The sequence below is a fragment of the Cydia strobilella genome, chromosome Z (assembly GCF_947568885.1).
Source record: "Cydia strobilella chromosome Z, ilCydStro3.1, whole genome shotgun sequence".
Classification (NCBI taxonomy): domain Eukaryota; kingdom Metazoa; phylum Arthropoda; class Insecta; order Lepidoptera; family Tortricidae; genus Cydia; species Cydia strobilella.
In genome coordinates, this window is record NC_086068.1 from 32,371,607 (window position 1) to 32,390,918 (window position 19,312).

Genomic DNA, 19,312 nt, shown 5'->3' on the forward strand with positions numbered 1-19,312 from the left:
GTGGAGCCCGAGTGCACCCTTGCCCCAAGGTCCGAGTGTCTCGGCGCCAAATGGTGAGAAAAAGTATTGGGCGCCGAGACAACTATACTTAGTGACCTTGAGGCGTTCCCGGGCGTCCGCCGCGGCTCCCGCTCGTTTGCTGGTTGCTGGGAGGTAGGACGCCGCCAGCGTGTCGGTGCAAGTGGCGTCCCGTACCAGCGCGCATCCCATCCTCCATGGAATCAAAGACATCCCGTCAGGGCGCTTACCGTCGCCCCGCACAATCTGGGGTTCCAGAGCTGCGGGGACGTTGGCACTGACGAGCGCCCTTCGGAGGATATCGTTAAGAGCGGCGTGGCGGGAGAGACGGCCGGCGCCCGAGGAGCATGAGAGGCCGTGGTGGCCGAGTCGATCTACAGGGGCTCCACAAGAGGCGCAACTGTGGCCTGTGCAAATCCCAGCTCCGAGCCGGAGACCGACAGCTATCCGGAGGGTTTCGGGGTCTATGAATGTTCCTAAATGGGGCGAGGGGTAGGCATGTAGCCAGTGCCCAGACTCTGGCTTAGACACTGCCAATAACCTAGCCAGATCCCTGCCTGATGAAGTTTCTGTGAGTGATTTAAGCGTGGCGATGGAGGTCAAAGTGTCCCAGGCCCTTTGCCTTTTTGGTCTACTTGGAAAATTTGGGCTCGGTCCAGCTAGCCAGGCATTCGTGGCCTCATCCAAGCACGCGATTTGGCAGTTTATGCCCGTAGGGGCTTTTAGTATTTTACCTGCCAGATCTGACGTGCTGTGGATGGAGGACAGGAAGGCCGGCAAAGCGATGCTCGAAATTTTGCGGGTCCCCAAGCCGCCGTGCCGTATTGGTAAAGCTGCTTGGGCCCATGCCTGCTCGCTTAAGTGTATGTTCAAAATAGATTCAATGTGGGATTTCATAAGGTTATCAATAGGTTGGATCAAATGGGGGAATTTCCAGATTGAACAGCAGCGGAGCAGGTAAGTAAATTTGGGAACAAATAAACAAAATTTTAAAATAAATAAAGCGGAGTGACTACTAATTTTGATCAGGCGGTCCGAATAATTGCTAAATTTTGTGGTTGATTTATTTAAAAGGAGGGGGATTGCCTCATCGAAGATGGGAGAGCCGAGCAAGTGCAGACTGTCTTTAGGGACTATTTTAATATTTTGAGCAACGTTATTAAAATTTTGGATAATTAGGGAGTGCGTATTCACATGATCGGGTATGTATAATTCGCACTTGTCAAAATTTAATTCCAAACCAATATTAGAGAATTTTTGTTTAATTTGAATCAAATCTGCAAGGACTGTCTGCGCGTCCCCGCCTAAGGTCCCATCGTCCAAATACCAAACGTTTAATTTAGAATTTAGATTGCGAATTATCGGATTAATAGCCAAACTGAAAATAGCTGGACCGAGAGGATCACCCTGCTGACAACCTACGGCCGAAATGATTTCATTACTTTTGTGTACTAGTTTAGAGGGACAGTGGTAACACTGGAGAAGGAAGTTATAAATTTCGGGAACATGTGTTTTTATTTCATTCAGCAGGGTGTCCCTATTGACTGAATTAAATGCGTTCTTTACGTCTAATTTTAGGAGAACCTCGCAGGAGTCACCTTGTACGAAGGTGCGAACGGCATGTACCGCCGCCTCGCAACCTCCGCGGGTACCAAAGCCGACTTGTGCGGGTTCAAAAAGAGCCTGTAATTTTGTTCTAGTGGGCCGGATGCAGATCTTAGCTGCCAAACGTCGGAATGTTCAGCCTACGGCGATGGGACGCACACCACCATCTTTTTTAGCCAGGGCAATAAGGTTGGCCCCGTAGATGATCGGCGTCACGTCCGGACAGACATCTCCCAGCAGCATAAGATTCACCGTTTTGTAAGGCTCGAGGTCAGCCGTTCGCCGGCCACTCCTGAGTCGTAACTGATGAGATCTATCAGATGCTGCGGGGAGACACCGTCCAGACCCGACGCCGATCCCTTAGGGAAAGAGGCGAGAGCAGTAAGAACATCTCTTTCCGTGGCGTGTAGGCAGGCTGAAGGGTCGCATGGAGGGTCAACGAAAATGGGGGTCGAAGGGCCTGGAGGATGTTTGGAGTGTAATGCGGCTACGGTCTCCGGTGTATCGGGTGCTAACGTGTCAATTGAAAATAAAAGACGCGTTGCACCTTTCAGATCTCCATCATGGATTTTCTCCTCGACCTTCCCAAACAGATCGTACTTTTTACTGTGTGCTCTAGAAAAAAACAGTGGATTAGTTATGGTAGGATATAAAATGTTGTTTTTAATATTTTGTGTTAGGGGTATATTGGTATTTGTTTCTTCTGAGATATAAAGGAATCTGTATGAAAAACTAAGAAGCTCGTGCCAAGAACTACTGTTGTTATTTCTGACACAATCGTTTATTACATTTGTTAATTCTTCCGATACAGTGGAACGCGCACCCCGTGGTATGCGTTTGATTATTGAAGTAGATTGTTTGAGTTGACCGAGGAGAGTTTGGAGAGGCGTGGTAGAAGTAGAGGATGGGCGAGAAGGAGAGGAGCTGGGATTTGGCACATTTGGTAAGACAGGAGAAGAGAGTGCAATACGTACCTGATGGATACGTGTCTGGTGGATATGCAGACCTTTTGGCGTCAGGAAAATCCTTTTGCACACGCAACATTCCATTAGAGGCAACAGGCGTAGAAATTGATTATGAGTATGTACACATCGTAGAAAATATATATGCTATTTAAAAACTATTCACAAACTGTTCAATAAAATGCCTAGCTGCGAAATTATAACTACCAAAACTACAAAACTAAACGTAAATATAAATAGAAAACAGCTGGTGACAGATCGACTTCAGTTTGACGTTCGACGGTAAAAATTTGTGAAGTGCGCATGTGAGGTTTGTCTGTCGGCCTGACGATATGGGGCCCGGCCAATAGCATGTAGTGTTATATTCTAGGCCAATAGGGCATGTGACGTCTCGACGTCTCACGCCGGCGCTTTTCATGTAAAGATGCTTGCTTGTGGTGGCAATTGAATGATTTTTTGGTGATGGCGTCTTGTCACTCTTGTCAGTGGGCGATGCCAAACAGATTTTCGCACAATGCAAAGGAAGGAGAGTTCCCTGCACGTCGCCCACACTCACACGGCCTCACAGCAGCACGTAGTCTCAGATAGTTCACTTTCGAAGGTTGAACATTATGTTATAATTTTTATTAGCTTCAAAAGCAGCAGCGACAATCTGTCTTATTTGATTCAATTTTTTTTTTCTTTAATATGCATACGTCTCAATTAAACTGCCAACCAATTTTTAAATCTTGCTGACCAAATAATAACTATGCAGCTCAACTATATATTAAGCAGATGGATATTGGTTATAATGTTGACCGTTTGTGAATTATTTGCAGCCCGATTTTTATTTATTGCCGGCAACATATTTGTATGCTGCCGGCAATAAATAAAAATCGAGCTGATCTGATCATTTAATTACTTCCCAAATTTAAGTATAGACTAAATTTCAATATTATAATAAACATTGTCCTTTTTTCCTCAACGGCATCCGAGCTACATCATATGCTAGAAGACCTTAGCTACGCAAGCCTCGAGGTTGGACTGAAGATGAATATGTCAAAGACCAAAGTCATGACTAACAGCACAAAACGTAGGATTGAGGTAAACGGAGAACACATTGCATATGTCCATGAATACCTTTATTTGGGCCAAATAGTCTCTTTCCAGGCGCGACAAGAAAAAGAGGTCGACAGACGGACCAAGAACGCCTGGAAGAGCTATTGGTCCATGAAACACCTCATGAAGGGAGACCTACCTCTATCACTCAAACGTAGGCTCATGGACATGTGCATACTTCCAGTCCTCACCTACGGTGCTCAGACTTGGTCTTTGACGGAAGCTCAGAAGTCCAAACTCGGGGTTTGTCAGAGAGGTATGGAGCGCAGCATATTAGGTGTGAAACTCGAGGATCGCATCCGGAACACCACGCTGCGCTCTAAAACCCAAATAATATATGTAGCTCGGAAAGCGGACAAGTTAAAGTGGGACTGGGCTGGTCATGTCTGCCGCATGCCGAATGACATGTGGGCCAAAATAACCACAGAGTGGGTGCCCCATGAGTCAAACCGGGGATCCGGCAGACCTCGTCGGCGATGGCGGGATAACTTGGACTCCTTTTTGAGCGACTGGCCAGATGTAGCTCAAAACCGGGAGGAGTGGAAGAAGAGGGGGGAGGCCTTTGCCCAGCAGTGGGACACAATAGGCTCGTAATAATAATAATAAAAATGTGGGAAAATCTTGAATTCAAACTCATGCCTCATTAAGAATGGTTAGTAAATGATCAAAACGTTACCCTAACTCTGCACTAACAACAGCAGTGGCGGTTGCTCAGGCAGTATCACTTTGTCTACGAGAAATAATACTGTTAAAAATAAAGAACACGCATGCAAACAAGACTGAAAAAAATAGGAGTTCTGAAAGAACTTGACAAGCTAAAGGAAAGGGCCAGCACAAATTTTGAATTATTCTATTCTGAGTCGACGAATGTTTCTAAGTAATTTCTAGAAACTGTAGAACAAAAGAGAAGATTTTTTTTCGTTGACTCCATCTTCGGCGACTAGAAATTCATCCGAAAGTCCTTTTGGAATTTTAACATCTCTTAAGTGTTTGTAAATTAATTTATCCGAGTTCGTCCCGTTTTTTTAATTTGTACAAACCGTCTTTGACACTCTTGAAGCTTGGCATTTCGTCAATGTAACTGTTACCATCCGATCTTATTGGCTCCATGCATTTTTCAAATGTATCCTGTACAGACCCGAGATCTTCGCATGCCTTGTCTACGTCTTTACACTTTCGAAGTGCCATAAATACCCTATTTTTCTTGACGTTTTCTTCGCAGGTATGGTTACTTGAACAAATAATATGTTTGAGGTCAGCATCTACTGTTACAGACGCTGCACAATTTTTTCTGTTAACACACCGCCACCGAGATGTCTTACCAACGGCATTCTTACCGTCCAAATTATACCTGTATCCATTTTGGATAATACATTGTTTATTCTTTTGATTTTTCGTTATAACAAAATCTGTGTCCATATTTTCACCAATATGTTTTACACAATACAGCTCATATGAAAGAAAGAGGACATAAGATAAAAAAAAAATATCACGGAAATGATACATATGAAGTGGCCAGTACTCGACCGGTGAGCAGTAGGTATGTTATTAACAAAAAGTATTCAGTAAAATTAAGTCAGTACAGTCTCGAGTAGTAAAATTAATAAAATAAAATTAAACGGATCAAATCGCTAATAAAAAGAGCTAATCGGAAGAAAAGGTAGCGATATAAGGTATGCATTTTTTATTAGGACTGTTGTCAGTTCGACTTCTTTATATCTCGACATTTTTATACTTCGTAAATTTTAAGTCCGACTTTTTTATATCTCGACATTTTTATACATTGTCAATTTTCATTTTCGACTTTTTTATTTCTTGACATTATTCAGTATTTAGACATTTTTATACCCCGTAATTTTTCCATGCCGACAAGTCGCCTAAATCTTACTAAGATTTTGCCCCGGCAACCCATCAAAGATTGGTAGATATATTATTTTCCAAAATTTGAGCATGAAGTTTTTGGCTACATTGATGACAATATCAGTTTGGCCAACCTTTGAGCAACATACCTAAACTAGTTTGTGTTCTAGAAAAGCTTAAAATTATAAAAAAAAAGTTATCAGGAATAAATTGAAATATGTAGGTTACGTGGTTGATAGTAATTGACGTCAGCCACATACTAAAATAGTTGAGGCAATTATTAACTATCCTACTAGGCCAAACAATAAGAAGGTACAGAGGGAAATGCTAGGAACACAATTTTTGACTTCGTAGCTTTGTTTGGACTAGTTAGGGCGGTTCCCTGAGCCAGAAGGCGAAAAATCTCCTTATATGATCCTGTTTTTCTAAGAGGCGTTGATATTCGTAGACGTGGAAAAAATATATGTAGTTCTTGACTATAATTATTATCTTTAATATCATAGCTTCCGATACACGAATTATGACACTTCGCTCGATACAATTAATTCCCAAAGTAACCTCTAACTCGGACTTTTAATCCAACTTTACTCGGTTATTTATTATGTGATACTATAAACAAAAAAAGAAGAAAAAACAATCATAACTTAAATAGTAATTTCATAGCTTTCGAATTTCGATATTGTAGGGTAACTTTTTTAAAATAAATAAAAATCGACAAAATTCGATCAAAATTGACACTTGGCGCGCATTTGATGCATTACAGACAGACATCGATATTTCGTCTGCGTCTGCAAGCGGAGGGGATATCGGAGAGGAGTGGGCTCTTTTCGAAAATACCTACTGCGCAACCATGTCGTCTGCGCAAGTGCTGATTCAAAAGCATTCGAGGCTTAATTTTCCCGTCAATAAGTCGGAGGTAAGCTCTGCTAATACCGTTGTCAAGGCACACAATTCACACTTCATCAATTTACCTAAAACCAATTCCCACGAAATGCAGTCAGATTCAATTCAATCACAACAAAGCGTTTGTGAGGCGCAGTCTTTAAAAACTGATCCTGATGATTATTTCAAATATTCAATGCAGTTGAAGGAGTCGCCTGAGGTTCTAGGGGACTCATGTCAACATACTTCAGCTACGTCTCCCTCAGTGGAGCGTCATTCAGAAGCCAAGCAACATGGCTTTATTACACACAAAGAGCTTGAGCATTCTAATTCTCACGCAGCAGACTTTCCGACACGGTCTCCTCCGTTTCACGGTGATGGCAAACTCAATAGTGTGGGGGGAAGACTGAGCAACTCCAGCTACGATTACGACCTCAGATATCCAGAGTTTCTCAGTTCAATACTCAGGTTCTGTTACAACACGTTCTTGCATGCTGATCCGGTCAAGATATACAACCAAAACGGTAATAGTTGTGAGTTTGTGTGTCTTGCAACGAAAGCAGTGCACCTCGAACTCGATTCACATTTAAATGAACAAGCATACAATACAGACTTGCGCCGGCTCATTGCGCGCTGGAATAGACCTCAGACAATGTCTGATAATGCATCGACGTCATCGGAAGTCACTAAAGGCATCAAGTGTTCATTCATACCACCTTCACACATTATATACGAAGGGATATCTGCTCTTCTGTTTCAAATTCAGGCAATTTCAATTTCAAGGCCTGTGACTTCATGTCAGATGACCCAAATAGCTTCAGTCCCTTAATTCCTTCCCACTTCCTTATAGGGCGATCCACAATTTTCATACCCCACGCACAGATCGCTAACTCCAGGACTTCTTCAAATCAACGTTCGTGGCACCATTCAACAGGAGAACTCCAGGAAGGCCTTCTGGTTGCCGTGCAAGATAAAACTGCCTCCTCTTCTCTTCTGGCAACTCGGTCGAGTCATCCGAGGCATTCATGGCAGCGCCGGCGTCGCAAGCGGAGCAAGGATTTACAGACAAGGAGCGGGGTCGATCCGACGGGCCTTTAAAAACATCCGCCCTCTTTCTGTCAACACATAGTTGAAGTTCTCACACTTCAAGGCCGGGAGCATGTTCAGAAATGTTCAAAAATGGATTCATTTTTGATCCTTTTTCTTTAGCTTAATTTAATGTTTGCAATCAAAAACGCGCTTCATAAATTTTCTAAATAATTTTAATTTCATGTAACAAATTGTCTTATTATTAATTATAAACAAATTGCATATTTTTTAAATCAAATATTCATTGATATGTATAAATTCAATTATCATTCAAATCTATATGTTCAATATTTAACTATAGCAATTTTGTAATCAAAACTTTGACAGTTAGAGCTTTAAAAAACTTACCAATCATCTCGATTCCTAACGACAATTCACTTTTGCCACTTTTTGTATTTCTTCGTAGTTTAGAAAGTAAACCAGCATTTAATACTACAGTCCACTCTTATTTCACCACCTATTGTGTTCCAAGCATTTCCCTCTATAACTTTTTTGGGCATTGATTTCCTGGCCTATACGCCTACCAATTAGAAAGAGTTCGTCGAATTATTGGAACTCAAACGTTATGTCATTAGCTCTGTAGCTTTTCTTATTAACAAATTAACCTCTTAGGCTAAAACTCACCTCCATTCAAATGCTCTACCGATGCTGAAAATGCCTTTCGCACTGTGTCTTCTCCCGTATTGTCGTGCCCAGACTATTCGCAACCTTTTTAAGCTCACACGGACGTGAGTGATTACGGAGTTGGTACTGTTCTGACGCAATTCATCAATAATGGGGAGAAAGTGATAACTTACAATGCTTAAGATGAGTAAATCTCTTTCTAGCAAAGAGCGAAACTGCAGTGCGACTGAGAGAGAAGCTCTTGCAGTTCTTACAGCTATTGAGCATTGGAAGTTTTACTTAGAAAACGTTAAGCAGTTCGTTGTGTATACAGATCATTCGTCACTTGAGTGGTTTTTAAATCTGAACAATCCAGCTGTAAACTTGCGTTAACAAGCGCCATCTATGGGACACTCTCTACTCTATATTGAACCCTCGATGGCTTATATTCTACGCACCCACTAGGGCACGTAGTTCATGAATAGGCCCATAGATCAATATCTAGGTTTAAGATAGTAATAATAAATTTGTACTTCCACTTTGCGAATAGACACCATTCGATACACAAGCGTTTTCTCTCCGACTCCTGCCTGACTCCTTCGATCTCCACCCACGTGCCAACATCAGCCTATGAGGTTCAATTAGGTCGTAGAACTCGTTGGGGAGTTCGCGTGTCCTCGTTCAATTTCGAGATTAATAAGCATCGTCGTGTCTCATAAAATGTAATTCCTTATAGTCTTTCTCGCTCTATCCTTATTGCTGCTATCAATCATGTCGTAATGACTTAAATTCATATCGTCCTACTCTCAAACTACCCAAATGTCAAAAAGTATGTTTCATCAAATGCCGAATTGCCGAGGAGAATTAAGTTTAACTACGTCGTTAGTCCAATTTTATAAACTTTATCGTATTAACAATTATCTTTCAACAGTCTGCTAGAACTAAAGCCGACAATATAGCTATTATAGCACTCATTAATGTAGGTGATTTGATATTTAGGTATTATGACACCACGTCGATTTTAAGTTCAGGCATTTTGAGAAATTATTCCGGCATTATTCCGTTTTAAGAGGCCGGTGTCGATTTTAGTCGCAAAAATGCAAAATTGATAGATTTAGACGGTGAAACCTTTTGTTACCTAATTGAAATAACAAGTACTGGTTTCTATTAACACGTCTAATCGTCGTTATCTTGCCTTTTATCAGATCATTTTTTTGAAAACAGACCCACTAAATTAGTAATGATTTTTTTTCTGATGGACGTTTAGGTAAACGCGCGTAAAGCACTGATTTTTTCGATCTAATTTGGAAATTTCGTAAATTTTGGACTGCTAAAAATGGTAAATTTGTATTACACATATTCTGTACTTGACCTTTAGCAGATTACATTTTTGTTGTATGACTCAGAGTTCGAGGAAATGAAAGTTAATCGAACTCAATTTTCTCCAGAAATTACTTCAAAAATCTGAAAACTCTGAAAATCGACTTAATTTCAACGTAATTTTGATACTTAAACAATCTACAACATTTGCTGAAACTATTCTTATACATGAATTTGTATAATTTACCACCATAATTTTTTGATTAATTTTTAAAAACTGCCCCTTCTCTTCATATATTAGCGGTAACGCACGCTCGCGACCTCATTATTAAGAGGCAAGATGAGAAGACGTGCTAATAGAAACCAATACTTGTTATTTAGATATTACGTAACAAAACGTGTATAATTTAAACGACTAAATCCATCATTTTTGCTCCAAAACCGACTACGGCCTCTTAAGATCGAGGAATCTTACAATACCGATCTCTCTAATCTTATAATACCGATGTACTGGTAAAACGAAATTAAGGTGCAATGAAACGAAAGCACTAAATGTGCAAAATGAACGGGTAATGTCCAATCCATCTTTTTTGGAATACAATGAAAACAAGTTACGTTACATAGATCAGATCTATGCAACGTAACTTGTTTTCTGCTACTTCCGAAATAGAAAGATTGGATTTCATTTGCATATTTTGTATTACAGTTTTCGCTAAAATCAGTCACTGATACACACTTTCTTCCTTAATGATACTTACTTTTACTGTTACAAGTATTAGAACAAATTAAATTATTTTCAGAAAATACTTTAATTATATAATTCCTTTCACATTCTCTTGATAGATACTTGATATTCTCTTTGTCACAATACAACGAGACCAATACTTCTTCTTGTGCATTATTCTCTGTTATTATTTTATATTTTAGAGTCGATATGAAAAGATCATAATTTTCATGTAGTTTGCAGAGGCAAGTTTTTCTGTTTTAAACTTTAGGAAAAGTTTGGTTTGTAGAAAGATGCATAAATAATGAGATATTCAGGATGTTCTTTTTAGAATTTTGTATGCAGTTCTACTAGCGATTCACTCAGGATAGTCAGGATAGGTACGCTTTTGTTTTGTTATTTTCTTTCGTCTTCATAAAAACGTTGCACACCGGATTTCATTCGCTCAAGTCCTTGATATTTGATGATTTGAGCTATCTGAAGCATGATCTTCTGTATCTGTACTGGTCTTATTCAAGCGTTTTAGCGTTCTTCTGGTGCCTTCGTTTGTTTACAAAAAAATAAAAAAAATAAACTGTTTATTTCTATAAAAAAGCACATATAATATTAAACTTAACTTTTAATCTTAAATTCAAAAGATTTTTTGAGTTAAGGAGTCTTATCTTATATTCAATATTTATACATATAATTTTTTCTAGGTACATAGGTCATTTATTAAATTAAGCGATTTCGGTAGACTGACCTCTTATTTTAATTAAGTATTTTTTAATAATATTTCTTGCTTGTTTACTCGTTCGTCCTTTTATAATTGTTAATAATTCCTCTGAAAATCTATTCCAGGTACTCGGTAAGATGTACTTCCACACTCTTTGCACGTATAAATTGTTTGTTTTTTCAACTTCAAATGTCGGAAGGTTCGCTGGGTTACGTAATCGCGCGGGTCGTGTTTTTTCCTTAATTCTTCTTCTTCTCGTGTCGATGGTTTCAGACTGTGCGGGACCAGAAGGTAGCGACATTTATCGCCCTGTCTGTCGCATCACGGAGATCCCGCTCAGAGCAGGCCTGCGGGCATGCTGGACAGGATATCATGTGCTCCATCGTTTGTGGAGCCGTCCCACATTGGCATTGGGTGTCTGAGCCGCTTAGGGCGCCCCACTTCAGCATGTTCTCCTTGCTACGGCCGACCCGGGAGCGCAATCGGTTCAAGGCTTTCCAGATCGGCCACGGCTGTTTATGCCCAGCGGGAAGCGTTTCAGAGGGGCGGACGTAGTCGTCAGGAGGGGCGCGGGTATTTTCCCAGTGGGCTAGTCGATTCTGGGACGGCGGAATCCGAATGGCTGCAGTGCACCGCATAAAGCTCCTACGGCTCTTCAGACGAGACGGTGGTGGCTTGTGGCCATGGAGAGGATGCCTTGGGTCTTGTTCCTGCTTCAATTTTTCGACGCTACACGCCACTTCTCTGCGGGTTTCCGGGGGCGCAATTCCTGCCAGAGGGTATAGCTTATTAAGCGGAGTTGGTTTGAGGCACCCGGTAATTATGCGGCAGGTGTCATTGAGTGCCGAGGTAACTTGTCCTGCGTGGGCAGAGCGGTGCCACACCGGGCACGCGTATTCGCCGGCCGAATAGCAAAGTGCCAGACCAGGGACCGGACAACCCTTTCCGCGATAAAACCCTTTCAATGGGCGACACTTAAACACGGCTAACACATTGAAAGACTTTCCCTTTTGAACTGCAAGCCCATTCATACCCTTACCTTTGACTAACCCTTACCGCAAAGCTAACCAAAAATAAGGCTAGCTCTTAATAAGGGTTACCCTTATCTTTAAGCGCTTTTTATAAAGGTTTCCTTTTGCGTGAAAGAAACAGGATTAGTATATATCTACGGTAGTGTATGAAAAGGAAAGAAAATACGTGCCTAGTCAAAGAACGCCGCCGTCGCCGCCGACGATCGCTCGGATTCGAAGTAATGTGTGCTTTATGAACAAGGTAGATGACTTAAATTAGCACGCTTATATGCTAAAAGGGAAGCCCTTTATAAGGCTAACCCTTATAAGCAATATGCAAGGTGTTGGTGAGCGGATGATAAGGGTTTTGTAAGGGTATTTGGGCTACCGATTACTCAAATGTGGTAGCTTTATATAAGGGTTTTTAAAAGCAAAACAAAGGGTTTCGTCTGGCAAAGGGTATGGTGAGTTAAGCCTTATGCAATACCCTTATAAAACCCCGATAAGGGATAGCGGGCCGGTCCCTGTGCCAGACCAGTATTGCGAAGGGTGTGCGCGGAAGCGCCCCAGTGGGTTGAAGTGAGTTTCCGCAGCAGACAGTTTCGCGAACTAACCTTCTGACGTGTTTTTACACAGTGGCTCTTAAAGGACAGCGTTCTGTCTAGGGTTATTCCGAGGTACTTTGGGCACGGGCAGTGCTCAATAGCGACTCCATTCCAGGCAACATTGAGCTGCCTGTTTGCTTCCCGGTTTCGTAGGTGGAATACGCACGACTGAGTTTTTAGGGGGTTTGCTTTCAGGCAGTTCATCTCATAGTACCTCGTTAGACCCTTTAAGGCCGCGGACAGTGATTTTTCGGTACCCTCGAAACTGTCACTTTGAGCCGCTAGTGCTAGGTCATCTGCGTATGCGAATTGCTGGGTTTTCTGTTGGACTGGCTGATCATTGGTGTATATGTTAAACAGCATCGGAGCAAGCACACTGCCCTGCGGGAGACCATTTTTTTGCGAGCGCCAGCGGCTTTTTTCAGATTGCAGGTGTACTTGAAATCGGCGGTTGTGGAGCAGTTCGCGAAGAACGTTCGTGAATCCAGCATCACCCGTCATATCCTTAACTTTTAAGAGCAGCCTTTGTATATTCACCGTGTCATATGCGGCTGTTAGATCCACAAAGACCACTCCTGTAACCAAGCCAAGTTCGAACCCGTCCTCTATATGTTGTGCCAGCTTTAACGTTTGACTCGAGCATGACTTTCCTGGGCGAAATCCCGCTTTTTCTGGGATTAGTTGCGGTTCAATAATCGGGACGAGGCGGTTTAGAAGTAATCTTTCTAGCAACTTATACGTGTGGCACAACAGAGATATGGGACGGTAACTTTTCGCATCCGAGGGGTCCTTTTCTGGCTTGAGGAGTGCGTGCACTTTCGATTTGCGCCATGGTTTTGGTATTTTAAGTGACGAGATACAGCTATTATACAGTTCCAGGAGCCAGTTCCTGGCTTTCGGCCCAAGGTGTTTTATCTGCTCCACGGTCAGGTCGTCAATGCCGGCAGCTTTACCATTTTTTAGCCATTTCATGGCAGTCTCAAGTTCGTGGTGGGTGAAGGGCTTGATGAGATTGGTGCAAGTCTGATGGTTAACGGGTACTGGTGTTGGTTTGATCAAGCGGCCAGTGGGTTTGCCGTTAAGCAGAAGTTGAGTAGCTACCTGGTTAGCCGAGACTTGACCTGGGTTCGTTGGTGGAGGTGGTTCACCGGTGAGTTTGCGCAAGTTTGACCAGGCTTTCTTGCTATTATGGGTCATATCGATATTGCTCACAGCTTCGCACCATTTTTCCCTTCTGTTAGCCGATATTACGCGCATCAAATCTTCCCCCGCCGAGATAGTCTCTTCAGAGAAAGGGTCATGACAATATAGTGCTTCGTAGGCCTTTAGAAGATCCGCAGAGGTAGAATTAAGTCCCGGAATATGGTGTACACGACACCCCCTTGGTATGCATTGACACGACACGGTTCGGATTAGTTTTATAATAATAAATAAATAATAAATAAATAAATTTATAGGACATTCTTACACAGATTGACTAAGTCCCACGGTAAGCTCAAGGAGGTTTGTGTTATGGGTACTCAGACAACGATATATATAATATATAAATACTTAAATACATAGAAAACACCCATGACTCAGGAACAAATATCTGTGCTCATCACACAAATAAATTCCCTTACCGGGATTCGAACCCAGGACCATCGGCTTCACAGGCAGGGTCACTACCCACTAGACCAGACCGGTCGTCAGTCAGTCAGTTTTATGAAGTTGTCGTATTCCGATGCCCTTGGTAGCAGTCCGTCCAGGTTTTTATCTAATTGGTTCGTCAACTCGCTCCAGTCTGCTTTTTGAAAATTAAAGCGACGACGGTAAGGGACTTTGACGGGTTGCACAACAGCTTGGATCCGGCACATCAAAGGTCTATGTTGCGTTCTCGGAATCGGTTTGCAGACTGTTTTGACGCACTGAGGACTTATTCCCTCGGTAACAAATATTAAGTCAGGGTTGTAGCCACGTTTCCAACGCCCGCTGTTGAAGGAGGACGGTAATTTAGGGTTGTGAAGGAGTACCAGCCCGTTTGCTTCTGCCCATGCTTCTACTCTCTCTCCATCTGGATTAGAATCTCGATAACCCCATGAAACGCTGTGGCTGTTAAAATCGCCCGAAACAATTTTCGGCCGGTGGTCATCGGGTGGGGATACGTCCCAAGGTTGGAAAGTCTGTGGAGGCGGCTTGTATACAGACGTGATCGTACACTGGCCGATGTCTAAAGTTATCAGCTCCATCGTTTCCCTTACGACACAAGAAGAGGAAGTGATCCGGGACTCAGGTCTTGTAAAAATTGCGCTGCCATGTTTTGCGTGAGGAATTTCAGCGGCAAGTGTCAGTCCAGGTATATGCGGCCGATGGTGGCCTATGTCACGGTGGGTTTCCTGTATGCATAGAACGTCGCAATGCGTCTCGCGGCACAATTCAGAGAGAAGTTGTGCTTTGTCTTCCGAGAAGCCCTCTATGTTTATAGAGATGACAGTCAGGGCTGGCGCTGAAAAGTGCCTATTTTGATCGCATGTATTTGTATTCGCATTGGAACTCAGTGAAACCATCGTGGTGGAAGGATTCGCCGGTCAGCACAAGTGTTGACCGTTGCCCGGGGTGCGCCAGACGCTGGGATATCTCGTAGAAAATATCAATTGCTCGTTCCGTCTTAATTCTGTTATATGATTATAGTATTGGGTTATAATGGCTAAATCAACCTTTTCAAACACAGTTAGCACTTTGCAGTATTTGAATAGATTTTCATAGTTATTTTTGAATTTATATTTGACAATTTATTAGGTACAATCGTTTTAAGTAGACGTAATTGTAAGTTGTAAATGTCGTTTAGATATGTTTTGTATGTTCTTCCATAACTTTCTAAACCGTAACTTATGAGGGAATCGGCCATTGACATGTACAAGTCTTAATGTAGTGTAGGGAACTTTGTTTTTAAGTATAAATAGTTTTGACAAAATAGCTCTAAGTTTGTTACAAACATGATTAATATGTGGATTCCAGTTGAATTTGTGGTCTATTTTAAGTCCAAGGTAGGTGTGTTCCTGTACAATCTCCAGGTGAGCACAGTTACAGGCCGCACGGGGCATGTGCATACATTTATGTTCGTGGGCCACGATTTTTGGCGTTATGGTTACATATTTATAAGGTGAGTGTATATACATAAGTTTCGTTTTAGAGTAATTTAGCGATAAACCTAGATTTTGGGCCAATTGTACAGTGCATCAAAGTCATTTTGCATCATGTCCTGTGCAGTCTCCAAGTCCTCGTGGGCTACAATTATACATGTGTCGTCTGCGAACTGATATACGGATCCATGTTGGAATATATGATACATATCATTGACGTATAATAAATATTCCGTCGGAGCTAAAATTTAGCCTTGTGCGGTGCCGCATAAGGTCGGAATTAGGTCGCTTTGTTCGCCTGCGATGCTAACCGCGTTGTGTCTGTTACTATGATAATTTTTTATGAGATCCAGCATGGGTCCTTGTATACCATTTTGTTTTAGTTTTTCATAAAGTGTACTGTGGCATAAAGTATCAAATGCCTTAGAAAAGTCGATCATTATGGCGAGTACATGGTGTTTTTTTATCTAGGTAGTCATTCTGAGGGTGGCTTACGCACTAATAAACCGAAAATAAGCACATGCACTAAACGAATTAATTGCTTCACCTAATTCAAAAAATCACGTGACCAAACCAAACCCACCGAACGCCGAATACGCCTTTGCGAAAACCGCACGCAGACCGAAAGACGACGTCCGTTCCCGCCGGTAAAGCTGGCGCGACCGCGGCGCGGCGTTTCTGCCGGTGCCGGCCTAGCCAAGGTGACCATCAGGGATTTGTTTGATACCGGTGTTTTTTGTATGGGAACAAAAAGGGTATTTTTTCGTTCTTTGTTAATTATTTCATTTCTAATTGGACAATCTAATACTTCGAAGTCGTTACCTAAATATACAACTGAGTCCTACATTTGGAGTAATAAAAAATCGGATAAAAAGTATTTCTGGTAGGTGGAAGGATAAAAACAAAAGCTTTATAGCGCTCAAAGAGCCACAAATTTAAAGGAGTAATGATATCGTGTCAGACCTAATTCATTCCCTCATCGTAACACACTGTTCATTTTCCTTGGCTTCTTAAGAATAATTTTTAAAACGGAAATCTCAAAGTTTGTGGGAACGTTAGCACAAAAACGTTTTATAAAGGGATTGTTTGTCACAAAATGATATGAATGACCGATATAAAAAAGCAATTTTTCACAAAAAAACAACGTCCTGTACCTAATTCAACTTTTTATTTGAATGAGCACACGTGCGAATATATTTCATAGACCTGAAGGGTTCGAAACAAAAGGATTGTAGAAAACTTTCGCGAAGGAGCTTTCAATTTCCCAAGTGAATCCATAACTTGACATTGCAATCTCGTTAGCGGGAAAGAGATAGCTATATTTAACCCGAGTTTCCTGCCCTTTAGCTTAGCGTAATGATAATGAATTAACTCGGGGCTTGTAAACAGTATCCAATTAACTTGAGAATTTAATCAGTAGACAGCTAGAGAGTTTGTTTATGTTACAGCTAAAGCAGTACATATTGTTAAGGCCCTTTTAATGGATTTCTGATCTTCTACCATCCAATCTATCGTAACATATCTTTGGGAATAACTCATAACAGCCATAAGTAATACAACCACTAGATATTACCATAGAGTAACTTATACTAGAGCGGTACTGTCATAGTAAATTTTGTAACCCCAGTAAATTCCCTGCCATCTGTCGACACACTTTAAAACTAAAAATAAATAATTATAAAAATACGATACAATGTATTTAAATATGGATAAATGATTTTTTTTATTTGCATTAATTATTTTTATGATATTCGTTAAAATTGTTAAATAACAAACGAAACCGTCAACGCCATCTATACGACAGTAGGCCAAAGCTAGTAGCGCCCTCTGAACGAGAATAAAATTTTCTTGATTTTCGAGGCACGTTTTTTCCTTAGACTGTATCCATCTATTACGGGTGGTATCTTTGATATTACTATGTTTTTATCACACTTGCTAATACGAGGTTCTATCAAGAAGTACCAGTGTTTGAAAATAGATGGCGTTACCGAGGGAAGTTGCCTTTAAACTAGGAGGATATAACCAAATGGAGACTCCACGTCTGTAATTTTCTGTACAAAAAAGTCTGCCGATTTTTGCGGGGGAGGGGGACGTCAAATGAATACGTAACGTCAAAATAGCCATGTCAGATAAACGTCTGTCCATATACATTGGGTATGACCATTGGCTGACTATTTTCGACAGAGGGGAACGCCTGTTAATGGCTACTCCGTTTGGTTATATCCTCCTGCCCTTTTAAAGACAAAATAAAAATAAAATAAATCGTATTTAAAAGGTATGTTTTTTGTAGCCGATTTTAAGTAAGCATTACACCGGGCTCGTCCATTTCAGTATAATGGAAAAACAGCAATATCGTTCTGTAATTAGCTTTTTAGGGTTCCGTACCCAAAGGGTAAAACGGGACCCTATTACTAAGACTCCGCTGTCTGTCTGTCCGTCTGTCACCACAGGCTGTATCTCATGAACCGTGATAGCTAGACAGTTGAAATTTTCACAGATGATGTATTTCTGTTGCCGCTATAGCAACAAATACTAAAAAAGGAATAAAAGTGGGGCTGCCATACAACAAACGGGATTTTTTTGCCATTTTTTGGGCTCGTCCATTTCAGTATAATGGAAAAACAGCAATATCGTTCTGTAATTAGCTTTTCAGGGTTCCGTACCCAAAGGGTAAAACGGGACCCTATTACTAAGACTCCGCTGTCTGTCTGTCCGTCTGTCACCACAGGCTGTATCTCATGAACCGTGATAGCTAGACAGTTGAAATTTTCACAGATAATGTATTATAACAAATACTAAAAAAAGAAAAAAAAAAATATTTAAGTGGGGCTGCCATACAACAAACGTGATTTTTTTTGCCATTTTTTGCGTAATGGTACGAAACCCTTCGTGCACGAGCCCAACTCGCACTTGGCCGGTTTTTTATTTTTGGATGAAAAAACATGCGAAGATTTAAAAGCGATGCTAGATGCTATTACTATTCATGTATGGAAGTTACTATTCAAATACCATCGTACATTTGTTTTTGACGAAGAGCGGCCAGGTCGCCCGGTAACAGGTCATTAAAAAATCTACAATATGGTTCTCGCTGATCGACTAACTAAAGTCTACAAATTAGCAGAGTCTGCAGGCGTGTCATACGGAACGGTAATGAATATGTTACATAATAACTGCCAGATGGCTGGCTCAATAGTTCATTCATCCAGAATTGCTGCTGCCAAATTGGAGGAACTTCGCTACGAATTGTTGCCGGTTGCCGCACCTACAAAGTTCACTTAATCTGCCTTCCTCCAACTTTTTCCTGTACCCGAACATGAAACCATGGTTCGGGGAAAATTCAGCTTAAACAAAGAGGCCATCGCCTATACAGAAGCGTATTTCAAAGTTTAAGAAATCATTTATAATTTTTTTAAAGAGTATAAAATGGCCGAAACGTTGCGAAAACAGTTACTGTAGAGACCTGAAAGAATGACTCTTTATTTTTGACATGGGTACTTCTTGATCGACCTTCGTAAAGCGTGGTATTTCAGAGGCGTTTATTTAATTGACCTTGGAAGTTATGGATTTTCTTCTAAGAAATGATGGACGATTTCTATAATTTTAGAATCGGACCAAACCAAGCTAACTCTGTATGGCATTCGTAATATCATCATAAATGACAATTTTTTATGAAACCCCAAACTTAGTCGTATTAAAATC

General features: G+C 41.3%; 1 protein-coding gene across 1 annotated transcript; it reads right to left on the reverse strand.

Annotated features, from left to right (window-relative positions):
- Positions 1-14,179: 14,179 nt before the first annotated feature.
- LOC134753741 (uncharacterized) lies at positions 14,180-14,719 on the reverse strand. The gene has a single exon (XM_063689678.1). The coding sequence runs from the start codon at positions 14,717-14,719 to the stop codon at positions 14,180-14,182; it is 540 nt and encodes a 179-aa protein (XP_063545748.1).
- Positions 14,720-19,312: the final 4,593 nt, after the last annotated feature.

What these genes read in the sequence shown, in the direction of transcription:
- LOC134753741 (XM_063689678.1), bottom strand. Translation starts at nt 14,719, where the DNA reads ATGGAGCTGATAACTTTAGACATCGGCCAGTGTACGATCACGTCTGTA.